This window comes from Mixophyes fleayi, chromosome 3, assembly GCF_038048845.1.
Source record: "Mixophyes fleayi isolate aMixFle1 chromosome 3, aMixFle1.hap1, whole genome shotgun sequence".
NCBI classification, from domain to species: domain Eukaryota; kingdom Metazoa; phylum Chordata; class Amphibia; order Anura; family Limnodynastidae; genus Mixophyes; species Mixophyes fleayi.
This window is the reverse complement of record NC_134404.1, coordinates 235526582-235543364: the sequence shown is the minus strand read 5'-3', so window position 1 is coordinate 235543364 and position 16783 is coordinate 235526582. Positions and strand designations below refer to the sequence as shown.

Here is a 16783-nt window from a genome sequence, read left to right as displayed (position 1 = left end):
ATTGACCGACATCCAGGTGAAGATGGCAGAGAGACAGTTGGAACTGCAGGATGAAAAAGGAAAGAGGTCGGGAAAGAGAGGTAGATTTGTGTGTCATCTGCATACAGGTGGTAGTGGAGGCCGAAGATGTGTTTTACAATGGAAGGATAGTGGGGTTTGATGGCCTGGGTTCATATGTCATCTAAAGTAGGTTTTCGTGGCGAGAGAGGGCAGTAAAGTAAATAAACAGGATACATTTGTAGTGGGTCTATTTGGAGTGCCAGGGTTGTGGTTTGGATCGCCGAAAAGGATGTATGTTGGCTGGAGCTGCCTTGTCTAGGGCTGCGGTAAGTGTAGTGTTGTAGAAAATGACTGTATCATTAGGGCAGGGCAGAATAGAAATGGGAGAGAGGAGTGGTTTAAATGTGGTTGAGAAGAGAATCTGGTCAAGGCCATTTAGGTGTTGCTGTGTTTGCTTGTATTTGGGTGCAGGTGGGGGTGCATTTGGCAAGTGAGGTTATGAATTTGTTGCTGAATTTGAGAAGCTGGAGATATCACAGAGATGGGAGAATATGTCCAGTGATTGTCCGTAGCGATGGGTGGGACATGATGTCCACTATGAGAGACCACACAAGGAAGTTACCTGTAGGGTTGACAATGGGGATGTTGAAATCCCCTAGAATAAGGGTAGATCAGTGGAAAGGAAGTGAGAAAGCCTGGCTGCCAAGTTGTCAAGGAAATGGGGGCGATAGATAACAGCAAAACTGAGGTGGAGTGGAGCGAAGAGACGTATGGCATGGGCTTCAAAGGAGGAGGAAAAGGTGGAAGGGTTCTTGTGGGATGTCTACTTCAACTCTTTGTCGGGGAAGTGGGTGTGAAAGAGGGCAAATCAGCAAATGGATGGGTCAAAATGAACATACCTCTCTTTAAAAGTACAGCTATTGTTTCTTTAACGTTATGCCTTTATATATGTATCACATCTATATACATTTTCTGAAACTCATTTAATTTACATTGCAGACAGAGACTGTGAAACTTCAGTCATCAAATGCTTTTCTTCAAGGTGCAAATAAGGTAAGGCAGCTTAAAAAACATTTTTTGATAATGCATTGAATAAGGTGATATATAGTTTTTTTTAGTCATGCTTATGCTTGGAATTATGTTTGATTCTTTAATTTTTTAGGATGTAATAATTTTAAAATAAATTTAAAATGTCCACTTCCTACAAATGGTTTCTATTAACTATATTAGACACAAAATATACATATTTGACAAAACATAGTACTTTCTACCATGTGGAGTAGTCCTGAAAACGTTATTGTTGTGGATATGCAGCCTTAAATAAATTGTGTAACTTTCTCTGTAGCTGGTAGCTCTGTGGTGACTGGATTCAGACAAGAGAGTGGGTCCTGGCAATGTGTGTTCATATGCTCCAGTGGCTCCTGTTTTTTATTTTCAGCATGCACTGAGGCAATGAAACCTAGTTTGGGCTTTCAGTTCCATTGTGATAAGTCTTAAGAACAAAAATAAATAGCATGGTGGAACTGAAATCCCAAATACGGTGCAACTGCGAATGTTCTGGCCCCCATATTTCTTTTACTGACATATAATACATTGTAATTAGAGATGCTCTGGTTCGGTTCCCCGAGAACCATGCACACCCGAACTTCGCAGGTCCGAGTACTCTTGTGCGCCCTCGGAATTGAAAACGAGGCAGTCTTGATCTAAATCTACAGTCACATTGTACTGTGTTATCAAAATGGATTCACAACAGTACACAGAAGACCAGGAGCACCAGGAGAGTGCTAAAGCCTATGTTAAAGTGAATAGTGTTGTTAAGTCAGGGAAACAAAAATGTAAAAAAAACCACCTTTTACCTTGGTAAAGAAAAAAAGACCTGTAATCCAGACAAAGTTATCTGCAGAAAAAATAAAATTGCCAACATGCCATTCTACACACGCAGTGGCAAGGAAAGAATGAGGCCTTTGCAACTGTCACGGAGGCATTTTCTTGTAAGGTCAGTCATGACAAAGCAAGAACTTGTCATTCAAAAGTGGTGCCCAAATATTTTTACATGTAAAAGCTGAGGTGGAAGAAAACAGTAAGGCATTAGAGGAAAATGTATGTTTAGATTCAGAAATTACACAAATCCCTGAGGAAGTATATCCACGAGTGATAGTGTACCCATAAAGAAGGCTTCTTTCAGCATTTCTGCAGATGTGTGCATGAACAACCCAAGTGTAGCCGCTGATACACAAATTGAGGATGCCACTTTGGAATTGCAACAGGATGAGGGGGATATTTGTGTAGCTGATGAGGGCGCTAATGAGAATGTTGATGAGGATAATGTTGTTTGTGTAAGTCCTGCACCAATAGAAGCAGTTCTTGCATGTGATAAGAAAAAGGCCATTGTCATGCCTGGGCATAAGACCAAAAATACACCTCTTATGTGAGGAATTATTTTTACACAAATTCTGACTACAGTTGTCTAGCCATTTCTAGCGTTTTTAAAGCTACACTCAGTAGAGATAGGGACCGTAACCATCTAGGATCCTCATTTGAAGCAAGTTCATGGAAAGCTGTTGGGAAAATCGGAAACTTATGTTCAAAAATAACAACAAGCAGTCCAGCATCATCTACCTCCCTTCTCTCATCTAGATCCCAGCACCTGCAATCTACACCCCAACACCTTCATCATTAATATCCCCAGAAGTGATGGGAGTTAGTCCTGGATCCAAGTTCCTAATTCTAGATGACTCCTCCACTAACCATGATTGCTCTGAATAATTATTGAGCATTAATCCGCTGCCGCTGCTACTAGGGGTGAATCTTCAATCCAGAAGAAGACTACTAGTAGTTTACAACAACGGACTGTTAAGCAATCCTTTGCTAGAGAAAGAAAGTAAGAAAGCTGTCACCCAGTCACATAGCGTATCACAGATGCCATGGGGACTATGTTAGTATTAGATCTGCAGCCAATATCCACTATTAATGCAGCTGGTTTTAGACAGTTACTTGAGGTCTTCTGTCCCTATTACAAAATTCCATCACGACACCATTTTACTAGAAAAGCTATTACTCACCTCTACCAGAAAGTTAGTAAAAATGTAATTATTGGGCTACAAAATGTCATTCTACCCACTGTACACTTAACCACAGATATGGGGACAAGCTGAACTGGGAAAACTAAAGATTATATGACTGTGACAGCCCACTGAGTTGGTGATTCGCCTTCACCAGCAGGAACAGCAGCAGTATGTACCCAAGTACGTCACATTTTTCAGAAGTAGGCTACTCTGTGTATCAGCGGCTTTACTAAGAGGCATACAGCTGACAATCTGTTATAAAAACTAAGGGATGTCATTGCAACATAGCTAATCCTGCTTGGACTCTCCTGAGGATATGTGATTTCTGATAACAACACCAATATTGTTAGAGCATTGCAGTGGGGGGAATTCCATCACATTTCTTGTTTTGCTCACACAATCAACTTGGTGTTAGAGAACGTTTAGAAAATGACAATGACATGCAGGAGATGCTGTTTGTGTCATGAAAAATTTAGGGTAATTCTTGGGATTCTGCAACAGCATGTAGTAGAATGCAGCAGCTGCAAGAAGACTAGCATTTGAGGAGAATGTTCTTTAGTCCAGCGAAGTAGTCACCTGTGAAGAGAGTTCAGACATGGTTAGCTTGAGTCAAGTGATTGCCTTAATTATACTTTTTGAGAAGCAGCTAGAGAAATTTTATGGATGAAATAAAACTAAGCAAATCGGCTAACTATATTGTAATTATAGATCTAAGACTTAATTCGCTTCTCCAGGATCCAAGAGGTATCAACATCTTGTAATGACGTCTACTCCTTCAGTTTCTCTGGCAACTGCTTCTCGGAAAAAACTTAGCTTTCCCAAGACACCCAGTGGTGATGCAGATGAGTCTGCACAACATTTTGACATTTGCTCTGTAAAAAATCGTGACAGCTCTTCCATAAAAATGAACTACAAATTCCATGAGGAAGGCCATTACCGGCAATTACAGAAAAGTACACAGACTTCTGTAATGGTGAATTCCAGCGGGGATGAATTAGTATTGTTTGAGGATGATGTACACACTGATGAAGTTGAATATGATAATAGTGTAGATTGCAGGTGCTGAGATCTAGCTGAGAGAAGGGAGCTAGCTGATGCTGGTATGCTTGGAAATATTTTGGGTAGAATGGCATGTTGGCAAGTTTATGTTTTTTTTATTATTTTCACCTTTATTAGAGAGGTGTTTATTTCTTTAAAAAGGTACAAGCTTTTTATTTACATTTTTGTTACCCTGACTTCAAAACACTATGCACTTGAACATAGTTTTGAGCACATGAGGTAGAGGGATTAGTAAAAAAAATCCCTGAAAACGGACGTTTTCAGGGGATTTACCGCAAAACTACGTGTCACTCACCGGACGGTTAGTGCCTTTGGTTTGGGACATGGGTCTCTCTCTCTCTCTTGCCGGCGCCTGTTCTGCGTGCGGCCGTCCTTGACCAAGGATTGCGCATGTGCAGAAACCACGGACTGTTAAAACCTTGCTCATAGTCTCATTGGTCAATTAATCACCTCTCACTACTTAAGGCACCTGTTACTCTATTACCGTTGCCTGTTCTTAGTTCTCATTTCCTTGTGACTCCAGGGTGTTTCTGGTTTCTACTCGTGCTCTCTGTTTGCTGTGGAATATACCTGCGCCTGGACAAGCCTTCTCTCCATATCGTGGTACACTTGCCAGCCACAGACCACTCCACGCTACCTTGTTACATACCTGCAACTTGACAAGCCTTCTCTCCATATCGGGGTACAACTTGCCAGCCGCAGACCACTCCACGCTACCTTGTTACATACCTGCACCTGGACAAGCCTTCTCTCCATATTGTGGTACAACTTGCCAGCCGCAGACCACTCCACGCTACCTTGTTACATACCTGTACCTGGACAAGCCTTCTCTCCATATCGTGGTACAACTTGCCAGCCGCATACCACGCCACACTACCTTGTTACATACCTGTACCTGGACAAGCCTTCTCTCCATATCGTGGTACAACTTGCCAGCCGCATACCACGCCACACTACCTTGTTACATACCTGCACCTGGACAAGTCGTCTCTCTTGCCGATTCCTTATCTATGCGATGAGGATTGAAAACTAATTTTCACACAATGCGTACATTAGTAAATAGGGGCCAGATAGAGCAGTATTGTCTACTTCACATTTATTGCTTAATGCTTACTTTATCCCAACTTATGTTTTACCTTTTTTAGGCTGGCAGATACGGCGGGTAGTCCCCTCTTCCTTCCCCCACGATCACCACAAGATATTCCAAAGCACAGGCAGACATGCAGTGATTTACAACTTTAAAAATAAATAAAATAATAATTTTATAAATATTAATCCATTTATGATCCCATTTAACTTATACCAGGTCCTGTCTGCAGCCTACCCAAACCCCTGTTACGCAGGCCCCATTTAGTCCTCTCCCACCCACCCCCGTTCCGTACCCACACAGGGGCCTTTCAGACAATTTTATATGTGAACTTATACAGAACTCTATTTAAGGGAAAGACAATTTTAGGAAAGCTTTAATGCCAGGGGTGGATAGAAATCTAATGGAGGCATGATTAATGAGTTACCCAATGATTGGTTGATACAAGTTTATTGTGCACGTTCTGTCAGCACTCTGTTAACCTTGACAGAGCATAATATAACTTAATCCGTGAGTCACCGCTTCTGATGGGCATTTAAGGTCATCCATTTATGTGCTCACGTGGATTTGGGCTAATTTATGAGTGTAACAGGATGGACCGCCTATGCCACCCTGTTTGAACCGGCTTACTTTGCCACTATTCCCTTTTGTTATCCCAAATGCGCCCTCTTGCCGCAGTAGGAGGGGCTTACAAATGCTGCCACCACTGGACTCCTTACCGGCATCTGGTACCAGGTTTCTTCTAGGTAACTGACGCTGTGAGTGTACCCAGTTACTGGCGTACCTGGACTAGTACTCCTAACCTCTTACTATGGATCAGGGTTGCTGTGGATGGATCCCCTCTGGCCTATCACACTGAACAGAGCTGCCGGGTAGCAGGCAGAGCGGTGGTACAGGAAAAGCTGGGTCCAAACCTCAGAAACAGTCGGGAACGGATTAGATTTTGGGTCTAATCTGTAGGTCACAGGATTTTCAGCATGGAAGATATTTTCAAGCAGGTCTTTGAAGCAAGTGTTGTTTATATACACTCACACTGATTGGAGGTACCAGTCCTAAGGTCAGATGAAATCAGAAAAACAACTTTCAATTCCAGACTGTGCTTTTTATACAGTTTGAACACAGCCTCAAAGGGTAAGCCAGCCTCCTTGAGGTCTGAGCTATTTTTAGAATCAGGATGCCTTTTGTTTACACAAACATGGATTTACCTGCATTGCAAAGCTAACAATATTTACATTTATCTGTGAAATTCTAGAAATGTTGTGATGTCCTGCATCTTGTTTTTAGGCACAAGAAATCTAGTAGCAAGGTCTTAATTAAACCTTCCTGTATCTTCAAGTGGACCCTCACACATCAAAAGATCTAATTAACATGGGTCCTTTCTTCAGACAGCTATAGAATAAACATTCCCACAGAAAGCCACAAACCCCAAACAAGCCATTTTCCCACATCACAATACACTAAAGACTTCCATCCACAAAGGCTTATTTTATCAGATATATACCTTAGGAAATAATGCATTTCATCTAGCAAGGTTAAACAAGAAACAAATTTATTTTCCTGGTCTCATAAATAAAGATATTCCTTTTACCAAAATACCCACAATGTCAAAAATAAGTACATTTAAAATTATATAAATGAGCGCCCTGTGCTATTTCCTTTAAGTAAATTTATACCATAAGTTATTTATAAGTGATCCAGTCACAATGAGGGATGGTGAGTATACACCCTTATAATACTTGAAGATTCAATATCCATGTTTACAGGCTTATCCCTGAGACCTTCACAGTGTTTCTATCCATGTAACAATTTTAATGTTGGGTTATTGTACGACACAATTGTCAAAGAAGGGCTGGATTATCTTGACTACCCGCCACTCTTCGTGTAGCCCCTATCTGGCCATACCTTGTATATGAAACTAATACTATACTGGATGTTATCTGTGGACTGAGATTTTATTGTTGACTTCATATGCCAGGGAGCGTACTATGTGGCTCCCTTATTGGGAGCCGGTTTTCAAACTTATGTCACACCCAATCTAAGGACTCCCGGTTCCAAAGACTTTGTGTCTTACTTCAACGATAAGTCCCCTATCCTCAATTCTAGTTTGAGAGCATAGTAGGCAGTATTAATTAGATAGTGTTATAACAACATGATAATGCCCAAGTATAGCCCTTTCCTCACTACACTTGACACTTGTTAGTAATTTAGCTGAAAGTACATATTATAACTTCACTAACTTCATGGGGATGCAGTACCTTTGTGTCTTGCTGAGAGGAATAAATGGTGCCTTCAGTCGATTTAAATAACCTCTCTCAGGCTCTGTTGGGTTCTGCACATTAAATACAGCTTGCTTGCATAAACAGAATTTAATTCAGAGCACAAATTATACCACTGTTCTAGATGGTGGTATCACAATGAGTTTATTCTACAGTCAAATCATTTCTGCCTTAAATGTATGCCTACCCCTACCCTCAGTAACCCAAGGCTTTGCTACTTGTCACTTTTAGTGAGAGCTTGAAGGGATTTTTTCCTAAGGCAAAGACCTGATTAGCTACATACCTCCGAGGTTTTACAGGTTTTTTTTCCCTTCATATGGGTTACCGCAGCTGACTCACAATTTGCTTTCACCACAACCGTATTATTTTTCAATAAACTGTGACCTATTTACAAAAATATATAATGTGGTCTGTGACTTTATTTACTAATGGTATCAGAGTAGAATAATAAACATTAAGAGAGATTTTGTGTAAGGAAGATGATAAATAAAGAGTATATCGTTTACATATAGTTACATGTAATAATTTACTCTTTCATCAAAATACATAAAAATTGGCACTTATGTATATATCATTCTAGACTGAGTTGTAAACTTGTCCTGCTTTTTAGAAAGCTGTAATGTTGAGATATCCTTTCTTTTTTTTTTTAGTGTCACTTAATATATAGCAAAGCATAAATTAATTCCATTTATAAGTTTAAGTTACGATTCTTAAACACAACCTGCCTTCTATTTTTTAAATTTAAAATAAAATTATTATTACACCTCCTTTTGCTCAGGTAAGAGACTAGTACGGTGCCCAGTATGCTAAATAGCATATGTGAGCAGAGCTATTGCCCCTCAGCTGGTGCCAAGGCTCTTTTTCAGCCCTCCTGGTCAGTAAGAAGCACAGAAGTAGCTGATGGACAGGAGGAAGACTAGCTCTGGAGACTTGAATACTAATAAGATTGTATGTCTTTTTAACAATGCTCTGTGTTCTGAAGAATGGGGGGGAGGGGGGTAGGCAGTAGAGTAGAGATACAGTATGCTATTTCATACCACATTGGGCATGTGGACCATGAGGCCTGAGTAAATGGCTACTGGTGGTGGTAGAGTGTATTGTATGTTGCAGCATATTAAAAACACTCATTTTTTTCAACTAAACAACAATTTTCTTTAGTGTGTATTTTTTTTAATGTGGTTTTCCAGGAACTTATATGACCTACAATTAAAGCATATTACAGAAGTATTACATATGCAAATAGTGATATTTTATTTTCATTTTTTTTTTTCATCCCAGGATCTTGATAATGAAATTAAAAGGTTGCTGATAAAACAGAAGCTGACATTAGATAAACAAGAGTGAGTATGCAATCCTACTAGAAATACATTTTGCCAATACTTGATGACTTTAAGGTCAGGCCATCTGTAAACACAGAAGTCCAGGCTTGCGTACTTGCACAGAGCTTGTCGTACAATAAGAATTTTAGGCCAGTCTGCAAACCTGAAAAAACTATTTTGAAAATATACTTCTCTTATAGTGATTTCAAAGTACACACAATCATAGATTCATAGATACAGGCAGATCTCATGCTTTCTCTCACAGAGACTCTGTAGCCCCTGTCCCCAGGCAGTGAAAGACTGAGTTACCTTGCAGCATTTTACCAGCACCACTCAGGTGCAGCTACTGATGATCAGCAGACTAACTGGTAACTTAGAAGTCCCGGTTAATGGGACAAATAGATGGAGCCTGCCCTCTCTCTCCATCCATAACCCAGGACCCTTTTCTGGCTTTTCAACAGGCTTATAGCTTATAAAACAAGTAGGTTATGAACCTAGGTGAAATATGCTTACCATAAAACACTAATCTAGTGACTTTGTCTATATAAATATATAATAACATATTTGTATTCAGTATATATTAGTGTGGTAGTTTGTAAACACTCAACATTATCTAGATACACCTTCTTATCTTACAATACAATATTGTTAGAATCCGGAACCCTCTCCTCCCCCCAAAAGAAAAGTATATCCGCCCTCACCTAAAGTGATGTAAATCAAACAAATCAGATCTACTAATATTAATATGTGTCATTTTTGCACTTTTTTGTTGCTTTTCTGTAGCATGCATATTTTAAGTTATTTAACATGTAAAATATGCAGTAGTGCATCACATTACAATATATATAATTCTATATAATATCTAGATTTTATTTAATCCTTTTCCACATCCATCCTGTATAATCGAGTGAAGATAACGGGGGAGGGGGGCATTAGGCATTTTTTGCCCCAAACACGATTGTATATTGTGGAAGTTAACAAGAAATAAAAAAGCTTGTAAAAAGTTACGCCTGTAGTAAATCAACACCACTGAGCATAATATGCAATAGTGATCAATGGTTACCAGCCATAAGCTAGTCTTCCAATGACATTTCACTGTTTGAATTAAGCATTTATTTGTGTCAGTTAACTTCAGGGGAGGGCTGGGAAATTTTAGCCTGGGGAGACTTGACTCTGCAGCCTATTAGAAACATTTTAAAGGAAAAAAAAAGCAGTTGACCCAGCCTAAGGCAGCCCACTATGTGATCGGCCCGGGGGACAGATGCCACCCTGCCCAGCTTGCCCCTTGTTACCATCACACTTATTTGTATAGATATACAGTGAACTGATTTATGCTTTATTAAAGAACATAGACATTTTCTTTTTCTTCTAGGAAAATTAAAAACCTGAAGGAATCCTTCTTGAAAGCTGAAGAATTATGAGGCAGCTTGCAGCTCCTACAATTCATACTAAGATTTTTCATTACTATTTAAAACATAGCATGTACCATACACATGTATCCAGAATTATTCCGCATTGTGTTTCCCTGGCAAACAGACATATACAAACACATTAAATGTCCAGGTTTCAACTACTGTTAAAAAGTGGAAATTTTTAAAGATGTGTGATATACAAAATTGGTAAAAACGAAATTAGGGTCCAAATATTCTATAAATTTATGTTTGAAACAGTCTTACTGAAATTTGGGGTAACATAATTGCAAGTATCTAGAAAACATAAGAACTTCCATATCTACAGTCCCAACACTGTCCCTTTTTCTGAGGTACAGTCATTTGAACCAAGCTCATGTGTCTCTCTTTCTTTGTATTTGTGCTTAGTAAGAGATTTATCAGAAAGGCTACAAGGATGCATACACATGGAATGAGGTAGAGGCTAGAACCAGGGGAGGGCTGGCAAATCTTAGCCTGGGGGGAAGACTCAACTCAGCAGCCTATTTTAAAGGAAAAAAATGCAGGTGACCCAGCCCAAGGTAGCACACTATGAGACTGGCCCAGGGGGCAGATGCTCCCCTGCCCCCCAGCCCAGTCTGCCCCTGGCTAGAACTCTGTGAGGATAAAACAAGTACAAGCCCGTGCATAGAGAAAGAACTGTCAAAGTCGTATAATTGGATGAACGAAAGTATATTGGTTTAATATTGGTTTGCCGTGCGATTGCGAAGCATACGCCACGTAACGCGTGGCGTGATGCAATCGCACGGTAAAATACGCACGCACACATTAGCATTACAACATTTAGTTATTTATATAATTCATATTCATATTGATTTCGTCACACTGTAATTTATGAGCAGATATTTGGTTTATTAGTAGTATATATATATAAATATATATATAATGATTATACGTACACTTCAGTGATATATATGGTTCAGGTTGTGGGAAAGGTGGCATGTCTGGTATCATACTAAAACCCTATTCATCAGCAGCTGTCCGGTGCAGTCGGCGAAGAGATCGCACATTGCATACTTTAGTTATTGATATTAGGGAATAAACCTTTTGTATGATGCTGGCTATGAAAGGAGCAGACCCCCTGGAGAGACGACCACCACCTTTGGATTCCTTAGATTGAATCAGCCTATGACCTGTTTGCCCTGGACCCACCCACCGTCTGGACCTATAGAAACAATCTACGTCATCTCTATTGTTCAAGTGTAACACTGTACTGTATATAATCATAGCTGCACACCCCCTGGCTCTCAGTCAACTCTGACACAGTATTCTAACAGATATACTGTCCACCGGGTCCCGTGGGTGCGCAGTGAGCTTATGCGATAGCATTGGTATGTATTTATCTTTAGGTATTGGCTGTACTGTACTGTATCATAATATAATAATGTATTGAATTGTTGACTATTTACATCTGCTAAAATAAATCACTCTGTGCGTTAGAAACACAATACAATCGCTTGGGCAATGCTTATTTGAAAACGATATAATTACTTTAATAGAACATAGGCAAATACATAGAGAATGCATAGACTATACGAAAATTGCAAAGCTGCGCATACACATACAAACAAGTAAATACATAATTTATGCTTCTTATGTCTGCCCCTCCCTCTTCCCATGCTGCTTTTCCAGTCAGCTCCTGACAATATTGAGTAGTTGCTGAAACAAAGATACTGAACACTGTATAGCAGCTTTAAAGCTTCCTATTATGATGGCAGGTAATATATGTGCTGAAAACCATGCATTTTATAGGGTTATTTTAAGCCACCAAAGAGTTCTGGGACCAATTAAAATTATTTTATACAGATCATGAAACCCAGAGTTGACTTCTAGTATCTGTTACTTAAACTGCTATTCCATGTAATAAACAAGTTTTAATCTAAGAAAAAAAACCACACACACTCATTTCCTTTTCAGACTCCATGACAGCTCACATGGAGGGGTTAATCATTAATTTGCTGAGTAGAGACAAAAAAAAGTTGGCACCCCCAGGAGTTATATAGTATAGTGTAACTCGAACTGTCCTTTGTTGTATTTTTTTTCTGTATCTTAAAAGTTGAGTAAGGCAGCAGAGTCTGAGAACAGAATAGATGGTGGTGTTAACAGTGATAGAGAGATGAAGATCTGGAAGGAGGAAGGACAATGAGCTAATTTTTGCCAATGCTAGTTTTGGGAAAACATGAAGACATCCAGAGAAGATGGTGGAAAGTCAGTCAGAGACATGAGACAGGATGGGGGTGGAAATATCAGGAGAAGAGATGTATAGTTGAAGGTAATCAGCGTAAAGGTAATATTGGACACTGAAAGAGGTGATGAGATCACCCAAGGAGGTAGTGTATAGCAAAAAGAGTAGAGATCCAAGAACTGAGCCTTAAGGAACTCCAACAGGGAGGGCAGTGGGGGAGCGGAGGTGAACCAGAAATGGAAACAAAGAAGGAGCATTTCGTGAGATAGGAGAATAACCAAGCGAGAACATAGCCAGACAACCCGAGTAAAAGAAGGGTCAACAACAGGAGGGGGTGGTCAACCATGTCAAAGGCCATGAAAAGGTCCAGTAGGATGAGCAAGGAGATGTGATCCTTGAATTTAGCTGAGAGAAGGTCATTGGTAAATTTGGCCAGGTTGGTTTCAGTATAGTGGAGGAGGCGTAAACTGAATTGGAGAAGGTCAAGGAGGTGTGCAATATAAGACCAGGCAGAAGAGTTGAGTGAGTTGAGTTGAGGTGATTGGAGAAGGGATCCAGGTGGCAGGTAGAGAAGGGGGAGAGGAAAGAATGAGGGAATTAATTTCTTTACCCAGGGTAGCGCGGAAGGAACACCAGAGTTGGTTGTTAGAGGAAGGCAGAGCAATGAGGTAGCAGGAGAATTATCCAAAGCAGAGATGACGAGTCTGATAGCCTCAATTTCGAAGGAGAAAAAGTAGGCAAACTCAGCAGGGAAGGAGAGGGGGATAGGAGGCCAGGGGGGGGGGGGGTAAACATTGCAAAGAGGTGCCAGGGATTGGAGGATGGAGAGGAAATGAGGGACTTAAAGGGACTTAAAGAAGGATTGTTTGGTGAGGGATAGGGCGGAACTGTAGGTGGAGAGGATACATTTGAAGTGAAGGAAGCGGCCAGGGAGCGAGATTTCCTCCAGAGGAGCTATGGGTTATATATAGAAGAATTAGACAGTGTGACGCAAAATAGCATTACGAAGTTATTGGAGTCCAATTGATTAGTATTTATATAAACAAATTAGTGATGGTAACTGAAGAGACAACGAACCAATACTCCTATTTTTACTCATATCAACTCCTCCAATTAATACAAAGTAGCCCCAGCTTTTCGCAACACATGATACTTTTTACCCAGTAAAGGATTTAAGTTTTGTTTTAATTATAGTCTGTTTCATCTATTGTATACTTTAAGAATGGAGAATAAACTGTTGATTCTGTTTCAGACAGGGTTTATTATTTATAACAATACTACTTGTTTAGTATAATCACATGTATAATGTGCTCTTATTTCTGTTGTCAAAGGATACAGGCTGCTATGTATTAAAAATAAAGAAAGATTTTAAAAAAAGTATTTTCTACAGAATACACCATCTCAATCCACCTTTCAGGGTGCCTTTTATGAGATAAATAGCATAAATACAGTCCATTCATAGTACACAGATGTATTAAAGAATTGCTGGATAAAGAATGTTTCTCCAATTCATCCCAATATAATATAAAAAGGATTAAGCAGTATGTATCCCTTTCAGGAAGATGAGACTACTATATGGAATTTAGTAAAAATGGATTCTACTGTAGCTTGCTTAACCATAAAAACTACTATACTATTCTATTCAAAGATCCAATGGATAGGAAAATATTTTTTAAAAATAGCATGATGCCAAAGGTACAACAATTAAATCAGGAGGAGACATAGCTTCTATTTCTGGGGAAATCAGACACTGGATGGACAATATATATGGGGACAGTCAGGTAAAGTATGTAAACAATACTTGCTAAATATATGAGATTATAAGAGAAGGAATTGACTTTCTGTCAGGCATCACTGGATACAATTGTACTTTCAGCTAGAAGTGTAGCTTTCACAGTGAGGGCCAGATGAGCCCTCTGGCTATGTCTATGGTTAGATTAGCAGTCTAAGAACTAAGCAGCCCTTTATCTCCTTTCATGAGATTAAAGGAAGACAACTAAGAAATCCAGAATGACTATGATCTAAGATCCTAGAAACCTGGTGGCTCAGGAGTTCATGATATGTGGAAGCATAAATATTTACTACACGGGACTGCAAGGTCCAGAACATTGTAAATCGGTAGAAAATTGAATTTCAGAGATGAAAAATGTAAAATAATGGAGCCCAAAATCTCTGGTGCAATTAGAATCATTATGTAGCAGTCTACAAACTTATAAATTGTCTAGCACATACAATAAATAGGGGACAGGCTTTTACTTTGAATGCTTTCTGGTAAAGAAGTAGTCAGGAGACTCAATTAGGAAAACATTTCTGCATGGAATCTGTAAAGTCCATTTTCAGATCCGTAGAAGAAATTTGTTGACATCATTAGATTTACAGGATGTCTACCTTCACATTCCAATCGCACCTCAACATCATCATTTCCTCAGATTCTTCAGTATGGGAAGCCATTTCTGGTTTTCACCTCTACCATTTGGCCTCTCCACATCTCCCAGAACATTAAAAAATGTTCTGGTGATCCTGATGGCCGGTCTCAGGAAACACAAAATTGCAGTGTTGCTGTTTCTGAACAATATTCTGATAATAGGAAAGTCAGACCACAGTGAAAAAAGCCAAGACATTCAAGGTCATTTTAAGTTTACAGAAACATATCTAGATCATAAAATTCAGCAAGTGTCACCTCGTGCCACCTCAACAGCTGCAATTACTGTGAATATAAATACAGCAATAGACACAAATATTAGTGTTACAAGAGAGAATCCAAAATATTCAAGAATTTGCTTCTCTCAACAGAAGTCTTCAGTGAGGGAATGCCTCAGGCTCTTAGGAATGTTCGCCTAAACCATAGGTATTCTCTCATGGGCGAACTGGCCCACACGGAATATACAACTAGAGGTACTCTACAATGGCATCACAATCCAGAATTTCTAATCAACATCTAAGCTTTGCACAGAGCACCAACTCTGGATTGGGGGCAGAATCCATCTATAAAGAAAAGAGAACTGTTAGGAACCCCGCTAGCCGGCACAACACAACCTGGAGTCTACTCTACCAGTCAGGTATTCACTGGAGCCCCTGATGGTGGGGACAGACTGGGCTGCAGACTGGCAGAGGGTCATGAAGTGTGCACCGGCTAGGGAGAACCCAGGCCAGCGGAGTGGAGTCCAAGCAGAGGTCAGAGGCCGGCAGCAGACAACGGTATCAAGGAACAAGCTGAGGTCAGAGGTCACAAGCAGACAGGGAGGTAAGTATTTAAGCCAGAGGTCAGGGTCACGAGATTCACAAGCACGGACCAAATTCAAGCCAAGGGTCATACACGGGTAAGCAGTAACAGGGTCCAATAGACAGGAACAAGCAGGGAGCAGGCTAACAGACTGGATACAGAACTATAACCGGCAATGAGGCAGCAGACCTCATTGCCTTAAATACCCAGCTGAACCAATCACAGGTTGAACACACTCCTGCAGGTTCATAAAGCAGTAACCAGCAGAGCCAATCAGGGCTTGCCCCTGGCCTGCACAGTTGCAGGCTAATGCCTGTAATTGCCTCCCATAATCAGCCCATATTAATTAGCCCACAGGCTGTAGAATGAACGCTGCGCCCGGCCTCCTCTTATTGCCGGGACGCAGCACTGAAGCGTCTCCTAGTTGCCCCGGCAACGGCCGGGTTATGGCCAGAAGTGACGTCCCGGTCGCCATAGCGACGGCCGGGACGCGGGTGAGTGAGTCGCGGCGGCTGGGCACCGCCACGGCTCGTAACAGTACCCCCCCCTTGAGGAGGGGTTGAGGGACCCCGACATCCAGGTTTTCTAGGGAATTTTTTGAAGAACTCCTTCAGTTTCTTTGGGGCATGGAGTTGTCTCCACGGAACCCAAGTTCGCTCTTCCAATCCGCGATTCCTCCATTGTACAAGGAAATGCGCCTGTCCTTGAACTTTTTTAGAATCAAGGACCTTTTGAATCACAAATTTTTGTGGCCCACTGGAACCTCTCCCAGGCACACTTGAAGACTGGGCTTGACCAGGATATAGTACCGGCTTCAACAGAGAACAATGAAATGTGTTGGGAATTCTCAACGAGCCCGGAATTTTTAACCTAAATGCGACGGGGTTCACCTGTTTGATGATAGGAAACGGCCCGATGAACTTAGGACCCAACTTCTTGCAAGGCTGTCTGAGCCTGATATTTTTTGTAGACAGCCACACTTTCTGGCCAACCTTAAGGGAGCAGGTGGTACGATGTCGGTCTGAATTTTTTTTTGCCACAAGTGAGGCTTGTCTCAATGATGTGTACTTTCTTCCAGATAACTCTGAGATCTCTTGCAGTGGAGCGGATCTCCTGGATAC

The 16783-nt window shown here is 40.6% G+C and overlaps 1 protein-coding gene across 1 annotated transcript in view; it reads left to right on the top strand.

Moving 5' to 3' along the window:
* The window catches only part of C3H6orf118 (chromosome 3 C6orf118 homolog), a 78266-nt gene extending 67250 nt beyond the window's left edge, over positions 1 to 11016 (top strand). The window contains exons 8-10 of the mRNA XM_075200683.1: positions 1000 to 1053; positions 8766 to 8827; positions 10179 to 11016. Of these exons, the coding sequence (XP_075056784.1) occupies positions 1000 to 1053; positions 8766 to 8827; positions 10179 to 10227 (165 nt within the window). The 3' untranslated portion in view covers positions 10228 to 11016. The remainder of the gene's footprint in view (positions 1 to 999; positions 1054 to 8765; positions 8828 to 10178) is intronic.
* The last annotated feature ends 5767 nt before the right edge of the window (positions 11017 to 16783 follow it).